The sequence below is a fragment of the Xenopus laevis genome, chromosome 4L, assembly GCF_017654675.1.
Source record: "Xenopus laevis strain J_2021 chromosome 4L, Xenopus_laevis_v10.1, whole genome shotgun sequence".
NCBI classification, from domain to species: Eukaryota; Metazoa; Chordata; class Amphibia; order Anura; family Pipidae; genus Xenopus; species Xenopus laevis.
The window spans coordinates 127,366,729-127,386,806 of NC_054377.1; the positions used below are offsets into that span (position 1 = coordinate 127,366,729).

General features: G+C 39.4%; 2 protein-coding genes across 2 annotated transcripts in view; both read left to right on the forward strand.

Moving 5' to 3' along the window:
• The window catches only part of twf2.L (twinfilin actin binding protein 2 L homeolog), a 29,773-nt gene extending 26,595 nt beyond the window's left edge, over positions 1 to 3,178 (forward strand). The window contains 3 exon segments of the mRNA NM_001086834.1: positions 135 to 285; positions 1,288 to 1,409; positions 2,125 to 3,178. Coding sequence (NP_001080303.1) covers positions 135 to 285; positions 1,288 to 1,409; positions 2,125 to 2,292 — 441 coding nt within the window. The 3' untranslated portion in view covers positions 2,293 to 3,178.
• A 7,573-nt stretch (positions 3,179 to 10,751) lies between these two features.
• Positions 10,752 to 16,780, forward strand: wfdc2.L (WAP four-disulfide core domain 2 L homeolog). Its single transcript, XM_018258997.2, has 4 exons — positions 10,752 to 10,906; positions 13,173 to 13,310; positions 13,481 to 13,621; positions 16,539 to 16,780. The coding sequence occupies exons 1-4, from the start codon at positions 10,753 to 10,755 to the stop codon at positions 16,562 to 16,564; spliced, it is 459 nt and encodes a 152-aa protein (XP_018114486.2). The 5' UTR covers position 10,752; the 3' UTR covers positions 16,565 to 16,780.
• The last annotated feature ends 3,298 nt before the right edge of the window (positions 16,781 to 20,078 follow it).

Consider the following 20,078-nt stretch of genomic DNA (forward strand, 5'->3'; position numbering starts at 1 on the left):
TGTGGTCTGTAGAATCCTTTCCAACACCCACTTTCTGGCAGTTTATGTACAATATTACACACAAGTGGTTTTATCACTATTGACGGACATTGCCTTTTGGTTAACTGAATTTTATATGTCTTCCTATTGTGTAGAGATTGGATCTAGAAAAGGAGACTGTAGACCTGGTCCATACAAAGCACACCGAGATAAAAGACCTACCAGGCAGAATACCACAAGACACGGCCCGTTACCACTTCTTTCTCTACAAACACTCTCATGAAGGAGACCACTTGGAATCTGTAGGTAAGGCTTCAACTTGTTCCATTTAATATTAGACTTTGCTCTGGGAATGGACAACCTGCAGCCCTGTGGGTATTGTGCTGGCTCAGTTCACCAGCATCCAGCTTTGCTTTATGTGCTGTTTTTACATTGATCAGTGTAGGACTGTCCTGCTGAGGCACTGGGATTAAACCCCAGTGGCCCCCAGCCTGAGTTGGGCCCTTTGCCCTTTCTATCTTTTCCAGTTTTTTTATTTATTCCCAGCAGTGATGAAACATAGGAAAGAGTTATTTTGGAGTCTTGAGACAAAAGCCAGATATATTGCCACAGATAAGAAGGAGAATCCAGGCTGTTAATTATATATGGCAGACAGGGTGAGTTTCTTAAGAAGAATTTGCACAATATAAATGGAAAAGCGAATAGATTACACAAAACAACAATATAATCTGGGCTATAAACAGCCTGGGGTTAGAGAGCTTTGGCCTGCACACTGTCTGTCTGTGTTGTCTCGGGCAGGCTGGCTGTATCCACAGCATTGTTCTGCACTTTTAGGTTAATGCCACATGGGGCGGATTTCCCACAGACCTCAAATTTTATCCCACAACTCACACATCATAAAGAATATATCTTTTATTCAAAATGACATATTGAAATTTTTTACAAACAGACCCCATGATACTCCACTTCATGAGTTTCTTACCCTCCAGTACTTAATCATAGGGTACGAAACTAGCAATAACTAGCAATAATACTAACAGCTCAGTGCAACAAACAGAACACACAGATGTCCACAAAGAACTAGTCCTGAATCTGTAATTTTCCTTAGACTTCAGTGAATTGGTATCTTGTGGGCAAATTGGTTTGAATATCTGCCTTATTGGATATATTAATCAGTTAAATTTGAACAATAAACGTGGGGATATCCGTGTTTTTCTCAGCAAGAAGAAAGGCTCCCAACTGTTGGGCCCCTTGGTGCCTCAGTCCAGTATCTGTTTTACCAGTGTTGACTCATCTCTTTTATTTCAGTGTTTATCTACTCCATGCCGGGATACAAATGCAGCATTAAAGAACGAATGTTGTACTCTAGCTGCAAGAATAGGCTGCTGGATTCTGTGGAACAGGATTTCCAACTGGAGATTGCCAAGAAGGTAAGAGCTACTCTCACTGAGCTTTGCTTGCATGCCAGGATACGTAGTGCAGAACAACACACTGTAGCACAGTTCATTTAACATTTTGATATCAACCTTGGTACAATTTTGTGTTAGTGCACATTCTAAAACAAAATTAAAGGTGAGGTCCCAATTCAAGGTAGAGTACCCACAGCGTACCAAACAGTGGTAAAGATTTGGGCAGGAAAGCTGTCATGTCCTGACTGTGTGAGTGGTCTGCTAGTACCCAGCAGAGGGAGATGGGGTGCTGATGGGGTTTCATCAGCTTTTGTCAGGCAGGTTGATGTAGACAGACATTTTAGGAAAAATGGAGGCACGTAGGTCCGGGTCAGATTGCCAGTCTAATAGTTGACAACTCCATTTATAGAAATACAAGTAGCACAGAGAATTGCACACTCTGTTAAAGATGGTTTCACAGCATTAAAATGCCCTGTTTATATAAACACCAAAAAGACAAAGAACAGTTCTTTGCTCTATCTGTATCAAACTTAGTAATGTCAGACATTAACATAGAGTTTGTTATAGGAGTTGGCTAACTTTGATGGGCTTCAGAAGGAGCTATGGGTACCTGTACACGGGGTTGTAATTAGAAACGTATTGGGGTTGGTTTAGTTTAAACAGACAGTACAGAGTGAAGGTGCAAAGTCGGTTCAATCATCACTACTATACTATAGCTTTCCCTTTTGTCTTGCAGATTGAAATTGAAGATGGTGCTGAACTAACAGACGAATTTCTGTACGATGAGGTTCATCCTAAGCAGCATGCTTTCAAACAAGCTTTTGCCAAACCCAAAGGACCTGCGGGCAAACGTGGACAAAAGCGCCTAATTAAAGGTCCGGGTGAAAACGGGGAGGACAGTTAAATACAGAATCGATGTTGTTTCCAACATTGCAGATTGTCCTTTTACAATATTCAGGAAATGTTTTGGTTCATTTGCTTTTCTACAATGAGGACCTAGTGTGTGGGCCCCTGGAGGGGATTCCTACTTACCTCTTCTCTAGTTACATAGGCTTGTTACATTGAGATGGTCCGGACTGTGTTTTTTTTTTTTCCCTTTCTTAAGCTTCTGCATTATCACCCACTCCTCTATGTCAAACCCATCTGTGAAATGAGGGGACAGAGCTTGCCTATAATACCCATTTCAGTTGTATCTTTCTTATGCCAATTTTACAATTAGTTGGACATTTTCACAGGTTCTATAGATTTACTGTTCCAGTTCCATGCCAGTGGTGAGATTACAGTGCCTACTCCAACTGTATATACAAAGGCAGCTTGGCCAGTGTATTGAATTGCAAATCACTTGACTTCCCTTATTTTGTAGCTAGTTGTATTTGCTCAGTTACATGCCTTCAGTATGCCCTGTGCTGGTCTATCTGCCTGTGTTACAGTGTTGCTGTAATTTTACATTTCTGGTTTAATATGTATTTGATCCCAATGTGAAAGTGCAATAATGTAAAGGGACTGGGTTACACACCCCTCTGGAACTGCAAGGGTTAACAAACATCTACCCTTTCTACTCCTTGGTGGCATAGCACTGCATTTGGATAGATTGGTTGGCTCTCCATGCTTTAGCTTGGCAGATATTATAGTCCTTCTTATGGCATCTCATACTTTTACATTAGTTCCTGGGAGTGATGATGCACATTCCAGACAAAAGCATTAACAACGATCATAGTCTACCTGGAGGGAAAAAATGTCAGTATATTCTTACCCTTAGCTCGGAAATTTTCTATGAATATATATTAAAAGAAAAAAAGAGGAATAAAAGTGATACTTTTTTTAAAATACAAATGATTTATTTTGTTTCTGCTGGTGCCCGGAGCAATGTGCCATTGTGTTTCTAATGCTTTCCTTCTGCTGCTCCCCACCTGAAGCCTGGAGACTTTTCGGCTGCCAGTTTCAGTAGAACCAGTTAAGGCTAGATCTGAAGTGATTAAGGCTCAGAGGAGAAGCTCAGTGCAGGGTAAAGGAATGTTTAATAAGAGGGAGAATGCAGGGAGCTATTGGCCAGCGCTCAAGTGTGACCGTAAGAGCCAGGAAAAGGAACTTCATAGCAACCGCTGCAAACAGGCAAATGTTCTGCCAAAAGTTCTTTGTAAAGAACAAGCCCACTGCTAAGGTGTTTGTTTGGGTGGGGAGGCCTGAGATTTCACCAGGATGAATATGATTTAATGGGCTTTGAGCTTAATTACCTGTGCCAAGGGACTGTACAATGCTCCGCTGGCTGCTGCCTTTGTGTTCTCTGGGACTAAATGAGATGCTTGTTGAAAGATTGTAGAGATTAAATGAGTAACTGTTTCCTGGAAGGGATACCTGCAGTCCAGGTGACGTGGCCTGGGGCATAATGTTTTTTTTTGGGGGGGGGGTCTGAGTACTGCTGAATTTAGCAATTTATCAACAGATGATGTCCGAAGGGCCATAAGTTGAGCAACACTAATACAAAATGTTAGTGTACAGATCTTGTACTGCTCTATCCCACTCTACTTACTTTACTACCTACAACGATCACCCCAGAAGACAGCTCCAAATATAAAGCCTTCATTTATGTTACAGGCATAGCTCTGCTATAGCGGCTTCTTGTACAGCAGACAAGGCAGTTTAATCTTGGAATGAGTACTTTGTTCCTGTGCAAAACCTGTAGGGCACACTGCATGTCTCTTCAATATGCTACATAATATCATTGATGGGTACCAGCCCAGACCTGGAAGCTCAAAATTGAGAAGTGGTGCAGCACCCACCCCCCCCCATGCACAACAATACTGACCAGCATTTATTTTGGGTTTAATTAATCCTGTATTGTAAATCCCAATTGCACAACAAGTGAACAGGTTGTTTGCCCCTGATATAATAAAATCCAGAGCTGTACAAGCAGTGGCTGTGAGTTGTAGGAAGCCTTGTCATTTTTTTATGGCCCCACAGTGTGTTCAAGAGTTCCACAATCTTCTTTGTATAACACCATTTTATTATATTCTGACCCCAGAACGTGTAGCATGACAGATAATAACTACATTTCAAAGTTTGAACAGCACTGGTATTGTGTACAGTAGTAGAACCCCCATTTTACTGTTTTCAGGGGACCAGGAAAAAATTATGTAAAATCTGGGAAAATGTAAAATCAGGGAAATGTGTTAAAGTAAAATTTTCTTCAAGTACTGAAAGGATATAAGCGCAGGAGTCCGTTTTACTTTGAAATACAATATTGCAGCGTTAATGTTACACTATGGAGGCATGCGCAAGTCGCATACACAAGCTAAAGCAATAAGTGATTGGTGCAGGACTGTATAAGGGGCAGACTAATTGAAATTGACCATTTACAGGCAGAACCATGGCAAAATATACATCTGGTTAGTATTTTAAACCTCTTTATTTTACAAATTACATTCATAGAGGGGAAAAAGCAGTTTTTGGGAACATCAGGACAAAATTTTGATATAAATCAGGGAATCAGGAAAAATATTAATTAAAATCAGGGAAATGCACCCATTGAAATGTATTATAAATTGGTGGGACCACAAATAAAAAAAGTGGGAAAACTTAAAATCAGGGTTTCACTGTATTTGTACATTAACCAGGGAAGTATCTTAACCTATACCTCCCTCCCTTTAGAAGCTGAGGACCTGGACATTGTCATTGAGGCCACTGCACATCACACACAGAATTTTTTGAGAAAATGCATAGTTTAGTCATTTCTTGAACTCGCCTGCCTCGGCTTTTTAAGTGTGCATTAAAGGAGAACTAAATCCTAAAAATTAATATTGCTAAAAATGCCATATTTTATAAACTGCACTTATTGCACCAGCCTAAAGTATCAGCTTGTCAATAGCAGCAATGATCCAGGACTTCACACTTGTCACAGGGGGTCACCATCTTGGAAAGTGTCTGTGACACTCACATGCTCAGTGGGCTCTGAGCAGCTGTTGAGAAGCTAAGCTTAGGGGTCGTCACTAATTATCCAGCAGAAAATGAGGTTTATCTGTAATATAAGCTGATGCTTCAGGGCTGATTATTAAATTCTGATGCTAATTGCACTGGTTTCTGTGCTGCCATGTAGTTATTATCTGTATTAATTACTAATCAGCCTTATACTGTGACATTTCTATGTGTACTGTATATTGTGAGTGGGTCCCTAAGCTCAGTAAGTGACAGCAGCACAGAGCATGTACAGTGAATCAGCAGAAAAAAAATGGGGAGCTACTGGGGCATCTTTGGAGATGGATATTCCCTGCTAAAGGGCTGCGGTTGCCTTGGGCTGGTACAGAAGCACAAAACATAATGTACAACATTTCTAGCTACTTACAGCCTAGCTGTAAGACTAAATGAGTGAATCCTTTAGCCACACACGTGAATAGATAATCAATAAAATTACTAAAGAGATATGATTGTTCCTCCCTAGAGCTGAAGGGAAGGATCACAAAGCTTCTAGTATAGAGAATGGGAAGGTCAGTACAGGGGCCAAATTGACATGGTGACTAAGCTACTCAACTAACCAAAATGGCCAGAGCTTTCTTCACCAGAACAATCCGTTCTCTCCATTTATAACAGGTTTTTATCATTCCGATCAGTCCGTTTTGGCAGAACAGATTGGCCCCTGCATGGTACCCTTACACTCCGATTGTTCATTGTTCTTTGCAAGAACTACAGTAAAAACGTGTTTGGCGCCAGATCTTAAAGCAGTGATTAATTAGTGTCTGTTGTATCAACACTGCAAAGTAAACTCCAACTGTATATTTCATTAATCGTGTCGCATTTTTTCAATTGCGGTTATCTTGATGTAAGGGCAAGGGTGCTAAGTAGACTGCCAACATATCACCTATTCTTACCCACACATTACAATACACAATACAAATATTGCCATGAATAGATTTCCCAGGAATAAACATCATTTCAAGAATGATGGATATTAAAGTGGTAAATGCAAACCAGTAAGAACAGCGCCACCTCCTGGTCATTTTCCAACCACGCGTAGTCAAAGAAGTTGTCAGGAGAAAGAAAGAGACTGCTTTGATGTTCTTCTCCTAGGAAAGAGTTGAGAAAAGTTTTTAATTATTTTCCTAAGCAGATGAACATCAGAGCAGCCTCTTTCTTTCTCCTGACAACTTCCTTGACTAGTTGGTGGTCAGAAAATGACCTACAGGTGGTGCTGTTGTAACAAAATCCATTCATGTTAAAGGGGAACTCCACAAAAACAAAGCTTTTTGAAAAGTAAACATAATTTCCAGCAACTTTGCAATATCAATTAGAAAATATGCAGACTTTTCATGATTTTTAATGGTTTCTGACAGTTCCCTAAGCCTAGCCCCCTGCTCTCCTGCTGATCTGTCTGACTATCAGATTCAATATAAAATTGTCCTTATAGTAGTCATCCGTGTGTTCAGTGCTTCTCAATGAGCCGCAGTCCCCGTGCCAGATTGCAAAGACTCCAAGTAAATCAAAAATAGCCGGAGAGCACACCTTTATGTTTTAAAAGGTTTTCATTTTTATTTCGCAGACAATCCTGCACAACATGTTTCGGCTACAACAGCCTTCATCAGGTGCATAAAATACAGTGAAAAAAACAAGCTATTTACCCTTTCACCCCACCAACAATTCTTGCACCAGCTCCATAGTCTGGCCAGGTACTGCCATCTGTCTGACTACTTTGCTGAGCTGGCTGACTACTGTTACTTTGTATCAACAGCCATCTGTCCTCAGCCTGCATCCTCCAAACCCCACAATTCCCTGCACACGTGATTTCAATGCATTGTGGGTTATGTAGTTCCTACATGCTGTCTGTAAGCTGTGGAGAAGTTGTTACAATTTGTAACATCAGTGTTTAGTCCCTCCTTCCCTGCCAGGATTTCAAATGATACAGAAAGAGAAGAACTGTTAAACAGCTGGATTTCAGCATAGAAAAAAGGCATTTATTCATACCTTTTGGTAATTTGTGATGGGTATATTAGGGGTTTCTGTGTTACGTGGGCCTCTTTATCAAATTTTGGAAGCGGAGGTTCCCCTTTAACATTACATATATCCTTTAATTTGAATAAATAATGAATGGGTAAGCTAGTGATTCCTGTCTGCTTGAAGCCTTTCAAACAACTGCCTGATTGCTAGGGTAATTGGTAATTGGAAGCATAACAACAACATCACCGCTTAAATTCAGAAGTGGAGAACTGCATAGTAAAAAAAACAAGACCATGTGCAAATTGCCTTTGAATATCTTTGTGTACATCATACTACAGATGTACCGAATCCACTATTTTGGATTTTTAGATTTCCCTCCTTGCCCCTAATTTTGCATATGCAAATTAGGATTTGGTTTGGCCGGCCAGAAGGATTCGGCCCAATCCAAAACCTGCTAAAAAGGCCGAATCCCGAACCGAATGCTGAATTCGGTGCATCCCTACATCCTACTAAAGGATAATGTAATGAAAGCCCTAGCAACCTATAGCAACTATATTATTTACTGTCACCTGTTTGAAAGCAGGGCTGTATTTAGGTCTAGTTCTGCTTTGGATACTGGACTTCGGCTCACTCACCTTCACAAGCAATTGCAGAGGAGCCAGCTCCCCAGATTGATTGATCTGCAAGTTTTAAAGCTAGCTATTACTTTGAATAAAGCATATCCCAGATAAAGCAAGACCCACGTTTTAGGGCTTATTCCCACTACAGACTGGCCCAACTGTAGCTGAACTGATTGCCGAATAAATGAGAATGCTTTTTTTATATAAATATTTTTATTAGAATTTTTCAGATTCATAATTAATACAGTAATATGCAAATGTTTTATCATACAAGTAATATAACGGAACCAAATAATAACAATCGACTCACAGTAAGGTCATCAGTCCTGGGTTTAAACATCTGATACATATGAAGCCAGCACTATGGTGGAACATTGACTCCCGGAGGGGATATTTGGCTGTTGAGAGTTTCCTTTGTCTGTACAGTTGTACTTGAAGTAATATGGGAGTCCCAAGAGTGCAATCTGAAACATATACTGTAGTTGGATCAGAATGCAGGTATTATACATGAAGTTCAGGGGCGGATTATTGCACAGGCTCCACTAGCCTATAGCCTAGGTGCCCAGTGTGATCAGGGGCCCATCTAGCTTTTTTCAGCTATTATTTATATTTTGGTTAAATATTTATTTTTATTTGCGCTGCTGGATCCAGTCGGGTGCACCTTCTGGGAAAAGAACGCAGCCAAGGCGTGTGCCCAGTTTCTTACAGATCCAGGCGCACCTGGAGCCCAACGCAACTTCGGGGTATATTTATTTAAGAGTGAAGTTAGAGATCACCACAGTCCTGTAGAGTGAAATACCGCCAATCTCCGTTCATTTCTATGGTCTTTTAAAAAGCGTATTGAAAGTGAAAGTTCACCATTTGATAAATACGCCTTTAAAAATCACCTAGAAATATTAGTATGACATCATTGATTAGGGGGCTGTTTTCTCGTGATTAAGTGGATTTAAGGCATGTACATTGTAGATTTGAAACTTTGAGAAAGGCCTTGGGCTTGGCCAAACATCATTCAGAACATTTAGTTCTGCAGTAAAAATGTTTTTTTCAATTTTAAACGCTGTGAGTGCGGATCTTTCAGACTGAATATATATATATATATATATATATATATATATATATATATATATATATATATATATATAATTTTTTTTTTTTTTTTCAAAATGGACCATCTTGATAAAGGCCCCAACGAGGGCCGAAACGTTGGATAGACGAGTGATGTAACAATAAACTATTCAATTGGAAATATTTGGGGTGCTGGTCCATTTTGAAAAATACATGTGATATTTGCGGGTGAGAGTGCGGGTACCTTCAGAAGTATTTTATATATATATATATATATATATATATATATATATATATATATATAATAAATAAAGAAAAAAATCCGCACTCATGGGTCTTGTGTAGAAAAGCAAAAAGCTACTTAGTGTTTATTGGACGTTTCAGCTCATAAACGCGAGCCGTCCTCAGGAAAAAACATGGAGGAGCACACCCTAAACTTGCCGGGTGCTGGTAAATAAGGTAAATAAAGTAACATAGTACCACACTCAATGGGAATACTTGTGAATAAAACATTAAGATTTATTGAAAAAAATAAGTTTTTCAATAAATCTTAAGTTTTTTTTTTCACAAGTATTCCCATTGAGTGTGGTACTATGTTACTTTATATATATATATATATATATATATATATATATATATATATATATATATATATATATATATATATATATATATATGTGTGTGTGTGTGTTTTGGCATGTGTTATGGGATGTGTAAAATTAACCTTTTCATTATTACATATGAATCTGGCACTATATTTGTCCTGCAAGGTGTTCTGAGAGGTACAGGTATGGGACCAGGGCTGGGCCAAGCCAGGTGCAAGAAGGGGAAGCAGAGGGGCAGTTTGGGACAGAGGGGGTAGACAAGACCTGCAGAGGAGAGTGAATCCGAACTAGGGGTAGGCAGAAGAATCTTAAACAGGCACCTGTCCAGCACCCCCACAGTGTTGCGCCCTAGGCAGGTGATTCTTCTGCCTACCCCTAGTTCCAGCCCTGTATGGGACAGAGAAACAAAATCCATGTCCTCAACTGTCTGTGACCACAACAGAAAGGAGAAATCCGAGGAGATGGTCATGATTACAAACCATCCAGGTAGAACCAATCAGCTATTGTGGACCAAAAAAAGTATAGTTGTATAGGATCCATTATCCGGAAACCTATTATCCAGAAAGCTCAGCATTTACGGGAAGGCGTCTCCCATAGTCTCCATTTTATCCAAATAACAATTTTTTTTGTAATAAAACAGTTCCTTGTACTTGATCCAAACTAAGATATAATTAATCCTTGATGGAACCAAAACCAGCCTATTGGGTTTATTAATGTTTACACGATTTTTCAGTAGAATTAAGGTATGAAGATCCAATGACAAAAAATTCTATTATCTGGAAAAACCTGTATTTTACATAAGTCCCACTGCCTTTATCCTGCTAATGTAAAGGAATCTGTGCCGATGCCTACAGACACCTACTGCCTTTGGTACAGGTTGAAGTGGAGTGTTTCATAGTATGACACATACATACTGTACCTACATGTCAAAACACCTACATGTCAAAACTCAGGTAATCGAACTTCTTGAGCTCCTGATTGCACCATTTGTACAGTTTCTGTGTTTACAATTCCCAGCAATGAGCAACAATCACAATGAAATGCCGAAAGCTGGAAAACACTGGCTTTTCTTCTGCCTCGGGCTGCATTTCACCTAACAGGTGACTGGGGAGGTCCTGTTGTGTTGATCCCACCCAGCCTGCCCCACCCATGCCAAGACTGAGGTTTAAATACATTGTGAGTGAGTGCAGGCAAGGAACTCTGGCTAAGAACAGAATGAAGATTGCAGCCTGCCTTTTTGCAGCCCTTCTGGTGAAGCTGGCATGTACCCAGGAATCAACAAACACAACAGTCACCCAAAGAGGTAAGAGGCATCTGCGTACCACACGCTCTTGAACTGTTTCAATATACTAAAGTTGGAATATACATTAAGAGAAGCTGAGGGTGTTGGACACATGGGAGGGGGGTTACACGGATACAAATAGAATTGTGTGCCTTAATACCAAAAAACAATAAGATATGTCCAACTTCTATCAGAAGGTGGAGAACACTATATTTTTCCTTTGAGGCTATTAATAATTTAAAATAAAAACGGACAAGGGAAGAACATGAAACACAATCAAATTCCTCTTTTTATTCCATGTACCTTTTTTATCATGTAGACATTTCACAGGTAGTTTGCTTAAGGCTCCAGGGAATTTGGTTCAAGTGTGCTTCAAACGAGGACCAAGCTTCTTGCAGGCCCGGGTGCAAGCTGTAACCCCTGCTATGGGTGTCCGCAGAAGGGGGCAAGAGGGGGCAGTTGCCACACCTTGACTTCTCCAGCTAGTTCCAAGAAATTGTAAATTTAATTCTCAACAACACAAAACATTTTTTATACTTCCCACCCCAAGACAAGCCTTAATTAGGTTATTTTCTGCATTGTCATGAATAGGTTCATCTTCAGTGAGTGCCCTATGTGATATTAGCTTACTTGCCCCTCCCTGGATATTTTAATGCGGACACCCATGCCCCTTGCCAGGGCAAACCTTACATGTATCCAATGAAAACCGCAACACTCCGTGATTATTGAAAACGGTGAAAAACCATTATCATGGTCCCCCATGTTTGTGCCTACATGTTACACACTGTGCATAGAGATCAAGCAGATGATCAGCCTGCCCCACTTTTAGAATTTCACCCAACTAGGGTGTAACAAAATGGCAGTTTCTGGGGGGCCCAGGAGTGCAGAGGGCCTAGTGGGCACATAATCTCTGAATCGTTACTTCTGATGAAAGTCTTTTCTATTCTCATCCCATTATGTGTTTTCTCAATGTTGACTGACAATGGGGCAGTTTCAAAGCAAAGCCACTCGGATATGTTTGTGAAATTAGGGGTTGAATTACCCATGCGCATCTCTTTGTTATAGTATGAGCAAATGAAGCATTGGGACGGGGGAGGTGGGAAGTGAACAGAGAAACAATATCCATGTCCTCAATAGTCTATGCGACCTCAACAGAAAGGAGAAACCCGAGGAGATGGTCATGATTGCAAGCCATCCAGTTAGAACCAGCTGTTGAGGAACAAAAAAAAGTGTAGGTATAGGATCTGTTATCCAAAAACCCGTTATCGAGAAAGCTCAGAATTATGGCATGACCATCTCCCTTAGATTTCATTTTATCAAATAATTCAGTTTTTCAAAAATTATTTCCTTTTTCCCGGTAGGAATGAAACAGTACCTTGTATGTAATCCATATATAATGAATCCTTATTGGAGGCAAAACAATCCTATTGGGTTTAATTAATGTTTAAATTAAATCTTTGGTAGTTGTAAGGTACGAAGATCCAGATTATGGAAAGAACCCTTTTCCGGATAACCCCAAGTCCCAAGTATAATAGATAACAGGTCCCATACCTGTATACATATAAAGCTTCTCTCTCTCTCTCTCTCTCTCTCTCTCTCTCTCTCTCTCTCTCTCTCTCTCTCTCTCTCTCTCTCTCTCTCTCTCTCTCTCTCTCTCTCTCTCTCTCTCTCTCTCTCTCTCTCTCTCTCTCTCTCTCTCTCTCTCTCTCTCTCTCTCTCTCTGTTTCTCTCTCTCTTTCTCTCTCTGATTAAAAAAGCTGTACTTTTACAATCTGAGCAAAATGGACCTGTGGTTTTCCAGATAAGGGATCTTTACATTATTTGGATCTCCATACCTTAAGTCTAAAATCATTTATATACAGGTATGGGATCCATTATCCGGAAATCGTTATCCAGAAAAATCACATAAAAAAGAAAGGCCATCTCCCACAGACATTTTATCCAAATTTTTAAAAATCATTTCCTTTATCTCTGTAATAATAAAACTTGATCCCAACTAAGATATAATTAATCCTTATTGGAAGCAAAGCCAGCCTATTGGGTTTATTTAATGTTTACATGATTTTCTAGTAGACTTAAGGTATGAAGATCCAAATTACAGAAAGATCCATTTTCAGGAATATCCCAGATCCAGAGCATTCTGGATAACAGGTCCCATACCTTATATGAATACAAATAAAACCATGAAAGAAATCGGTGAAAAAGGTAATGCTATCCCCAGCTTCAATGAGGTCACTTTCTGTCCAGCCTCTTCTCCATTCTGTAATTTACCTTTGTTTTCTTCCAGATAAACCTGGCGTTTGTCCCGACACAAATCTGTCTCTTGGAATATGTGGTAAAGAATGCAAAACTGATATGGACTGTGGCAATAATCTCAAATGCTGCAAAACAGGTTGTGATGGTCTCCAATGTCAAGAGCCAGATGGTAGGAACAGCTCTGCAGTGTGTGGCTTCTTAAAATGTAGAATATTGGCTTCTCAGATAATCATTTTACCTTTTCATGATGTTCTGCAAATTCTTCAGATGAATCTACTGCACAGCAACTGGTTCTGCCACCACCTATTATCCAAGCATGTTTTTTTCTATTTCTTTTAGAGAAACCAGGAAGTTGTCCCAAACCTTCAAACGAGACCGTGTGTGTAACAACTGCTGACTGCAGAGCTGACAGCAAATGTGAGGGACAACAAAAATGCTGCCCTACAGGTTGTGGAGGTTATACCTGTCATCTCCCAATAGGTAATTCATTTGTAGCCTAGGGACCACTTTGCCTCTTGTAAAGCACCAAGGTCAGTGGTTCAATATCTGTTCATCAGGAAGGTCCAGCCTGTGGCTTTCAGAATATCACTAAAAGTGACCATACATGATTAGATCTGCTTGTTTGGCAAGGCCAACAAATGAGCCGCTCTTAACCTGATATGTCCACTGAAGGCAGGGCGATTTCGGATTAATCCGATCATTCAGACCTATGGCCAAATGCTTGGGACCTTGGGTTTTATGGATAAGGGGTCTTAACGTAATTGGATCTCTATACTTTGTCCACTTAAAGTCATTTTAACATTAGTTAAACCCAATAGAATTGTTTTGTATCCAATAAGGATTCATTACATCTTAGTTTGGATCAAGTACAAGGTACTATTTTATTATTACAGAGGATAAGGGAAATATTTTTTAAAAAATTTAATTATTTGATTAGAATAGAGTCTATGGAAGATGGCTTTTCCGTAATTTGGGGCTTTCTGGATAACAGGATTCTGGATAACAGACTCCATACCTGTATTATTTTGAATTTTATTTTTTTTCAACTTTTTGAGAGACATTAGATTGTCCTTGATGTAAATGTCTTGAAGGTGTTGAAGTCCTAGATCAGGGCAAATTTCCAAGGGGTTCTGGTAACAGATTTAACACACATTTCTCCACATTTAAAGGACAAGGAAAGTCTTAAATAGAATAAGGCTAGAAATGCTGTATTTTGTTTACTAAACATAAACATGAACTTACTGCACCACAAACCTAATCAAAAAAATAATTTATGCTTTCAAAGTTGGCTACACGGGGTCACCATCTTGTAACTTTGTTAAACATCTTTGCAAGACTAAGACTGTGCACATGCTCAGTGTGGTCGGGGCTGCTTAGGGATCATCATAAACAAAGCTGCTCGAGTTCTGCATGGCTGGAAAGTAAGTCAGGGGCTCCCCCTGCTGTTCATAAGTATGATTGTTTCCCTGCTCAGCAGTTAGGGACCATCTGACAATTCCTATCCACAGCAGTAAATGAAGGGAGAATTTCACTGCATACAGTCAGGTTTCTTATAAAAACGGTACATATTTTTTAATGAAAGTATATTGGAGATAGGTTTCTTTTTCATTAAAGAAAGTAAAAATAGGATTTTATTTTTTTGCCTTTACATGCCCTTTAATAAGGAATGATGGCTATTCTGCGCCTTGAAAAAAAAAAGTCAAATTAGGGACAAAAACATCGATACATTCATAAGCTCATGGCCTGAAAACGGTATCTACTATTTCCTCCTGTTGGTACCACAGCCTGGACACCACTGGTTGCCTCGTTCTCCTACTCATTCAAAGACCCATGTATACTTGTTGTCCTGCTTACTGATTCTGGAGTGTAGGCACATATACCATGGCCAGGCAAAAGAAATGTCTCTGCCTCTAAAAATATTATGTCAGTTGTTGATGATTACTCATAACCACCCTATTGTCTTTTACAATATTATTGTTGCCTAATCTCACTTTGGCATATATTGGTTTAAGGGGGTTGCTCATCTTTGAGTTAACTTTTCTCTGTTTCTCAAAAGAGATTTTTCTCAACAGATTTTTTTTATATTTAATTTTGAAATCTGACATATTGTCAGTTGTCAGAGCTTCTTGATTGGCGGAAGCTTAATGAAAACTGTTGGTCATCTGCACTGGGATTAGCATTGTGTAAGGTGAATTTAGCTGCTAAATTAATTGGTGTGTCTTTAATTGTCTTAAAGGAGCAGTAACATCAAACAATTTAAGTGTTTTAAAGTAATGAAAATATCTGTTTGCTTTAGAAACACTACTATGGTTCAAGAACAAGCTGCTGTGTAGCAATGGCGGATATTGAAAAACTGCTATATGGCACAGGTTAAATAGTGGATAACAGATAACATCATTATGTTCTACAGAGCTTATCTGCTGTGTAACCTGAGCCTTTTCTCCTTTGAATGGCTGCCCCCATTGCTACACAGCAGCTTATTTATATAAACAATAGTAGAGTTTCTGAAGCAAACACAGCAGTTTTACCAGTGCAGGGCAACACTGTATTATATTTTCATTACTTTAAAACACTTTTATTTTTTGACGTTACTGTTCCTTTTTAAAGTTCTAAATTTTAAGGGGGGCATCTCTTCTTGGGATTGTTTGGAATGATCCACCTGACTATTATTAGAAGAAGGCCCCTGTCTATGCTACTGAGGGACAAAGGATTTGGGGGTTTGAGATTCCACCTGACCATTATAAAATACTGTGATGTAATAGGCCCCAGTGTCGGACTGGGACACCAGGGGCCCACCCGAAAACCTTAGACCAGGGGCCCATCATAAAACCTTAGACCAGGGGCCCACTCTCAGTACTATTATTCTTCATCTCCTCAATCAACCTCTATTCTCCTAGTCTGTTTTCTTTACATACTATAATCAATTATTCCATCTATTTAGCCTCTTTGTTCTCATAGAAATAGGGAATGGCCATGAAATAGGCCAAAAGTTTAGCAGCATGAGGGGCCACTGACACCTGTGCCAACCGGGAGTTTTCGTGGTCTCCCAGTTGGCCAGTCCGACACTGATAGGCCCAGAACTTCTAGTTATAATCTGTCTGTAAAGGTGGCCATACACAGATAGATCCGCTTTGTTTTGACTGATATCTCCTCTAACCGTGCTGTCCTGTTACTGGCTGATCATTATTAGATCCCCCTTCTATGCAGAAAATCCTAGGGCCAAATAATTGGAGCAAACTGAATTTAGTGTTACTGAAAAATGCCCTACTGCTCAGTTCTGTGTGATAGAAAGGGTTTGTTCCCATTCAGTTCTTGGACAAACACAGGTTGGAGTTAAGGGGCACTCTCATATTATTATGTAATATTAAATAAACACTCTTCTGATTGTTATTCACAGAGCTGAAGGAAATAAGTGCAACATAAGCACAAACTGAAGACTAAGGAAGAACAGAGTCACCTGATTGCTACTAACTAAGCAGAGACCAGCTTTGGGCAGAAGCTCACCCCCTTGGGAACCAACAGCTTTATTGTACAGTACAAATCAAAAGAACCTTCTTGTTATATTTTTAAACCCAATCCACACTTTTGAAAAAAAAAAAAAAGAAAAAGATTGATAATAAAAATGTATTTGTAATGTGATAGATGTTATATTGAGTTTGTCTTTGCGGCATTAGAGACGTGTGCAGATATGAGCAAGGCGCAGTGGGCGGCAGTGAGGAAGAATTTGTCCTGGGCACCTTCTCAATCGAGCTGCAATTTCTACACATGGGCTAATAGGATACCAATAAATGCCATTATTTCTGCAGAGCAGGTACAGCTGGAATATTGGTGAAAGGCAAAAGTAGACACAAGTGCAAGCACTAAACTGTGCTTAGATTGGTGCAATTATGTGCTTTGTGCTGCCCTATCATAAATGAGCCTGAAGTCTTTGTTATGTTAGCTGCTTATTTAATATTTATTCTTATTATTTGATTTAAATGATGTGTTCTATTCATACTGTCAACTACTAGGGGTGCCACTTTTCAGTGGTGGGGGTTTGTGACATTGTGGGGGTTGGACTTGGGATGACTGGGGGCGTCGAATGGGTGGATTGTGGGCAATTTCATTGCTGGTAAATTTGTAATATTGACCCCAGCACTGGCTTGTGACTTACCAGCTAGGCCTGTCGAATATCACTGGTGGCAATTCTATCAACAACACATTCGTTCTATGAGCTGATTTAACCTGCTCTAACTGGTGGTTTCCAATATGTCAGTCTTATTGGTATTTTATGAGAAATGACAAGAACATTTTAAATTCCTTTACCAAGAAATATTGTACAGACACTCCCTCTCATTGTTAATGTGAATCCAAGGAAGGAGTAACCAATGGTTACACTTAAAAAAAACTGTTGATTCCTTGAGCAGATAAATAAAAAGTCCTTAGTCGGTTACTCTTAGTTTACTAACGATGTGTAAAGGCAGCTTTCTATAGCCCATTGCCCAGTTTGGATACAAAAGATTATTGCATGCGGTTTAGTGATAGGAATGAGTTTCCACAGGCAGCAAAACACCCAGTGTGCCATTGCCTTATAGGAGACCTAAGGGACGCCACCCTAAAGCTGCTGCCCTCACCACCTGCCCTCTGGAGCCTTTTTAGAAAATATGTCCCTTCCCTTATGTCTGAGTAAATATCTCCTTTTACACTCACTAACAATTAACAAGCCCATATTGTTTACATCTCATAAATATTCACACAGATTTCAGCCCAGTCGCTACTTCTTTTCCTGCTTGTTAGTCACTTAAAATGCCTTAATCCTAGCACATTCATGCAGCTTCTCTATCCTTCTGTAATGTAATGTAAACATTAAATAAACCCAATAGGCTGGTTCTGCTTCCAATAAGGATTAATTATTTCTTAGTTGGGATCAAGTACAAGATACTGTTTTATTATTACAGAGAAAAAGGGAAATCATTTTTTTTAAAATTTGGTTTACTTGGATAAAATACAGTCTATGGGAGACGGCCTTTCCTTAATTTGGAGCTTTCTGGATAACAAGTCTCCAGATAACGGATCCCATACCTGTACAGACAATAAAATCAAATCAAATCAAATCAAATGTGTAATACACTGCAGACAGACAGCATGATAGAGTTGCTTCAGACATGTTACGTTAAGGAGACTTACTAATACACCATTTATTATGTCAAATGCTATAAATATCAAATAAAGCCTATATGTGAAAAATAATAATTTAAGACAACAGCGATTAAAGTTCACCTGTAAGATGTTTTTTAACCTCTATTATTCATTTCATGGATCCGTTCCATATTATGACAAAACTATTGTAGAAATAGGATTTCTCTCCTTCTTAAAGGGGAGGTAAAGTCTAAAATAGAATAAGGCTAGAACTGCTGTATTTTGTACAATAAATATAAACATGAACTTACTGCACCACAAGCCTAATCAAACAAATAATTTATGCTTTCAAAGTTGGCTACAGGGGGGTCACCATCTTGTAACTTTGTTAAACATCTTTGCAAGACTAAGACTGTGCACATGCTCAGTGTGGTCTGGGCTGCTTAGGGATCATCATAAACAAAGCTGCTTGAGTTCTGCATGGCTGGGAAGTAAGGCGGGGGCTCCCCCTGCTGTTCATAAGTATGATTGTTTCCAGCTCAGCAGTTAGCGACCATCTGACAATTATGTAAATGTAAGGGAGAATTTCACTGCATACAGTCAGGTTTCTTATAAATACAGTACACATTTTTTAATTAAAGTATAATGGAGATAGGTTTCTTTTTCATTAAAGAAAGTAAAAATGGGATTTTTGCCTTTACATGCCCTTTAAGCTGGCGTTGTCCACAGAACAATGGGTTCTTCATTCACCATGAATATAAATGAAGCATCCCATTGAACTGGTTTGTCACTGTAGAAAACTAAGTGCCTATAATATGAGGGTTGATCAAAGTGATGTGCTATATCATAGGTTAATTTTCTCCTCTAAAGCACCTCTTTGAAAGGGGTGGTTCACCTTTCAGTTAATTTATAGAATGGCCAATTCTAAGCAACGTTTCAGTTGACAATACTTTTTTATAGTTTATGAATTATTTTCCTTCTTCTCTTTCCAGCTTTCAGTGGGGGTCACTGACCACATCTAAAAACAAATGCTCTGATAGGCTACAAATTTACAATTTGTATTACTCATCTTTCTATTCAGCCCCTCCCCTATATATTTTCAGACAATTCAATGCACGGTTGCTAGGGTAATTTGGACCCGACCAACCCGATTGCTGAAACTGCAAACTGGAGAGCTATACTGCTCCTTTACGGGAGTAGACTGTAAAAGGTTGTTTCCTCTTGATGCTGCAGCACTTGTGGTTTCCTATATTCTATACATTTTTGCACTACTTTAGGGTGGTGAGACACGATAAGATTCGGGGAGATTCAGTCACCCATCGACAAATAGCCTCTTCTTCTGGCGACTAATCTCCCCGAAAAGCTTTTCCGCCTGCTAAAATGTAAATCGCTGGCGAGATGGCACTTGGAGCACTTCGTTTTCCGAACTCGCCTAAGTTTCCTTGTGAGGCAACTACGGGCAATTTCTAAAAACGAAGTTCTCCGCCATCCCGCCAGCGATTAAATCTTCCCGAGTCTTAGCGAGTGTCACTGCCCTTAGACTGCAAGGTCTAATGAGCAAAGCTGTCTTTACCTCCTGTATCTGTTTATAATCTGTATACAGGTATGGGATCTGTTATCTGGAAAGCTCCGAATTACAGAAAGGCTGTCTCCCATACACTCCATCTGATCCCAACTAAGATATAATTAATCCTTATTGGAAGCAGAACCAGCCTATTGGGTTCATTTAATGTTTACATGATTTTATAGCAGACTTAAAGTATGAAGATCCAAAGTACATAAAGATCCTTTATCCAGAAAACCCCAAAGCATTCTGGAT

Coding starts and splice junctions, on each gene's coding strand:
- wfdc2.L (XM_018258997.2), top strand. CDS start 10,753: ATGCCAAGACTGAGGTTTAAATACATTGTGAGTGAGTGCAGGCAAGGA. Junction 13,311..13,480: donor CCAATGTCAAGAGCCAGATG/GTAGGAACAGCT, acceptor TATTTCTTTTAG/AGAAACCAGGAAGTTGTCCC. Junction 13,622..16,538: donor TACCTGTCATCTCCCAATAG/GTAATTCATTTG, acceptor TGTTATTCACAG/AGCTGAAGGAAATAAGTGCA.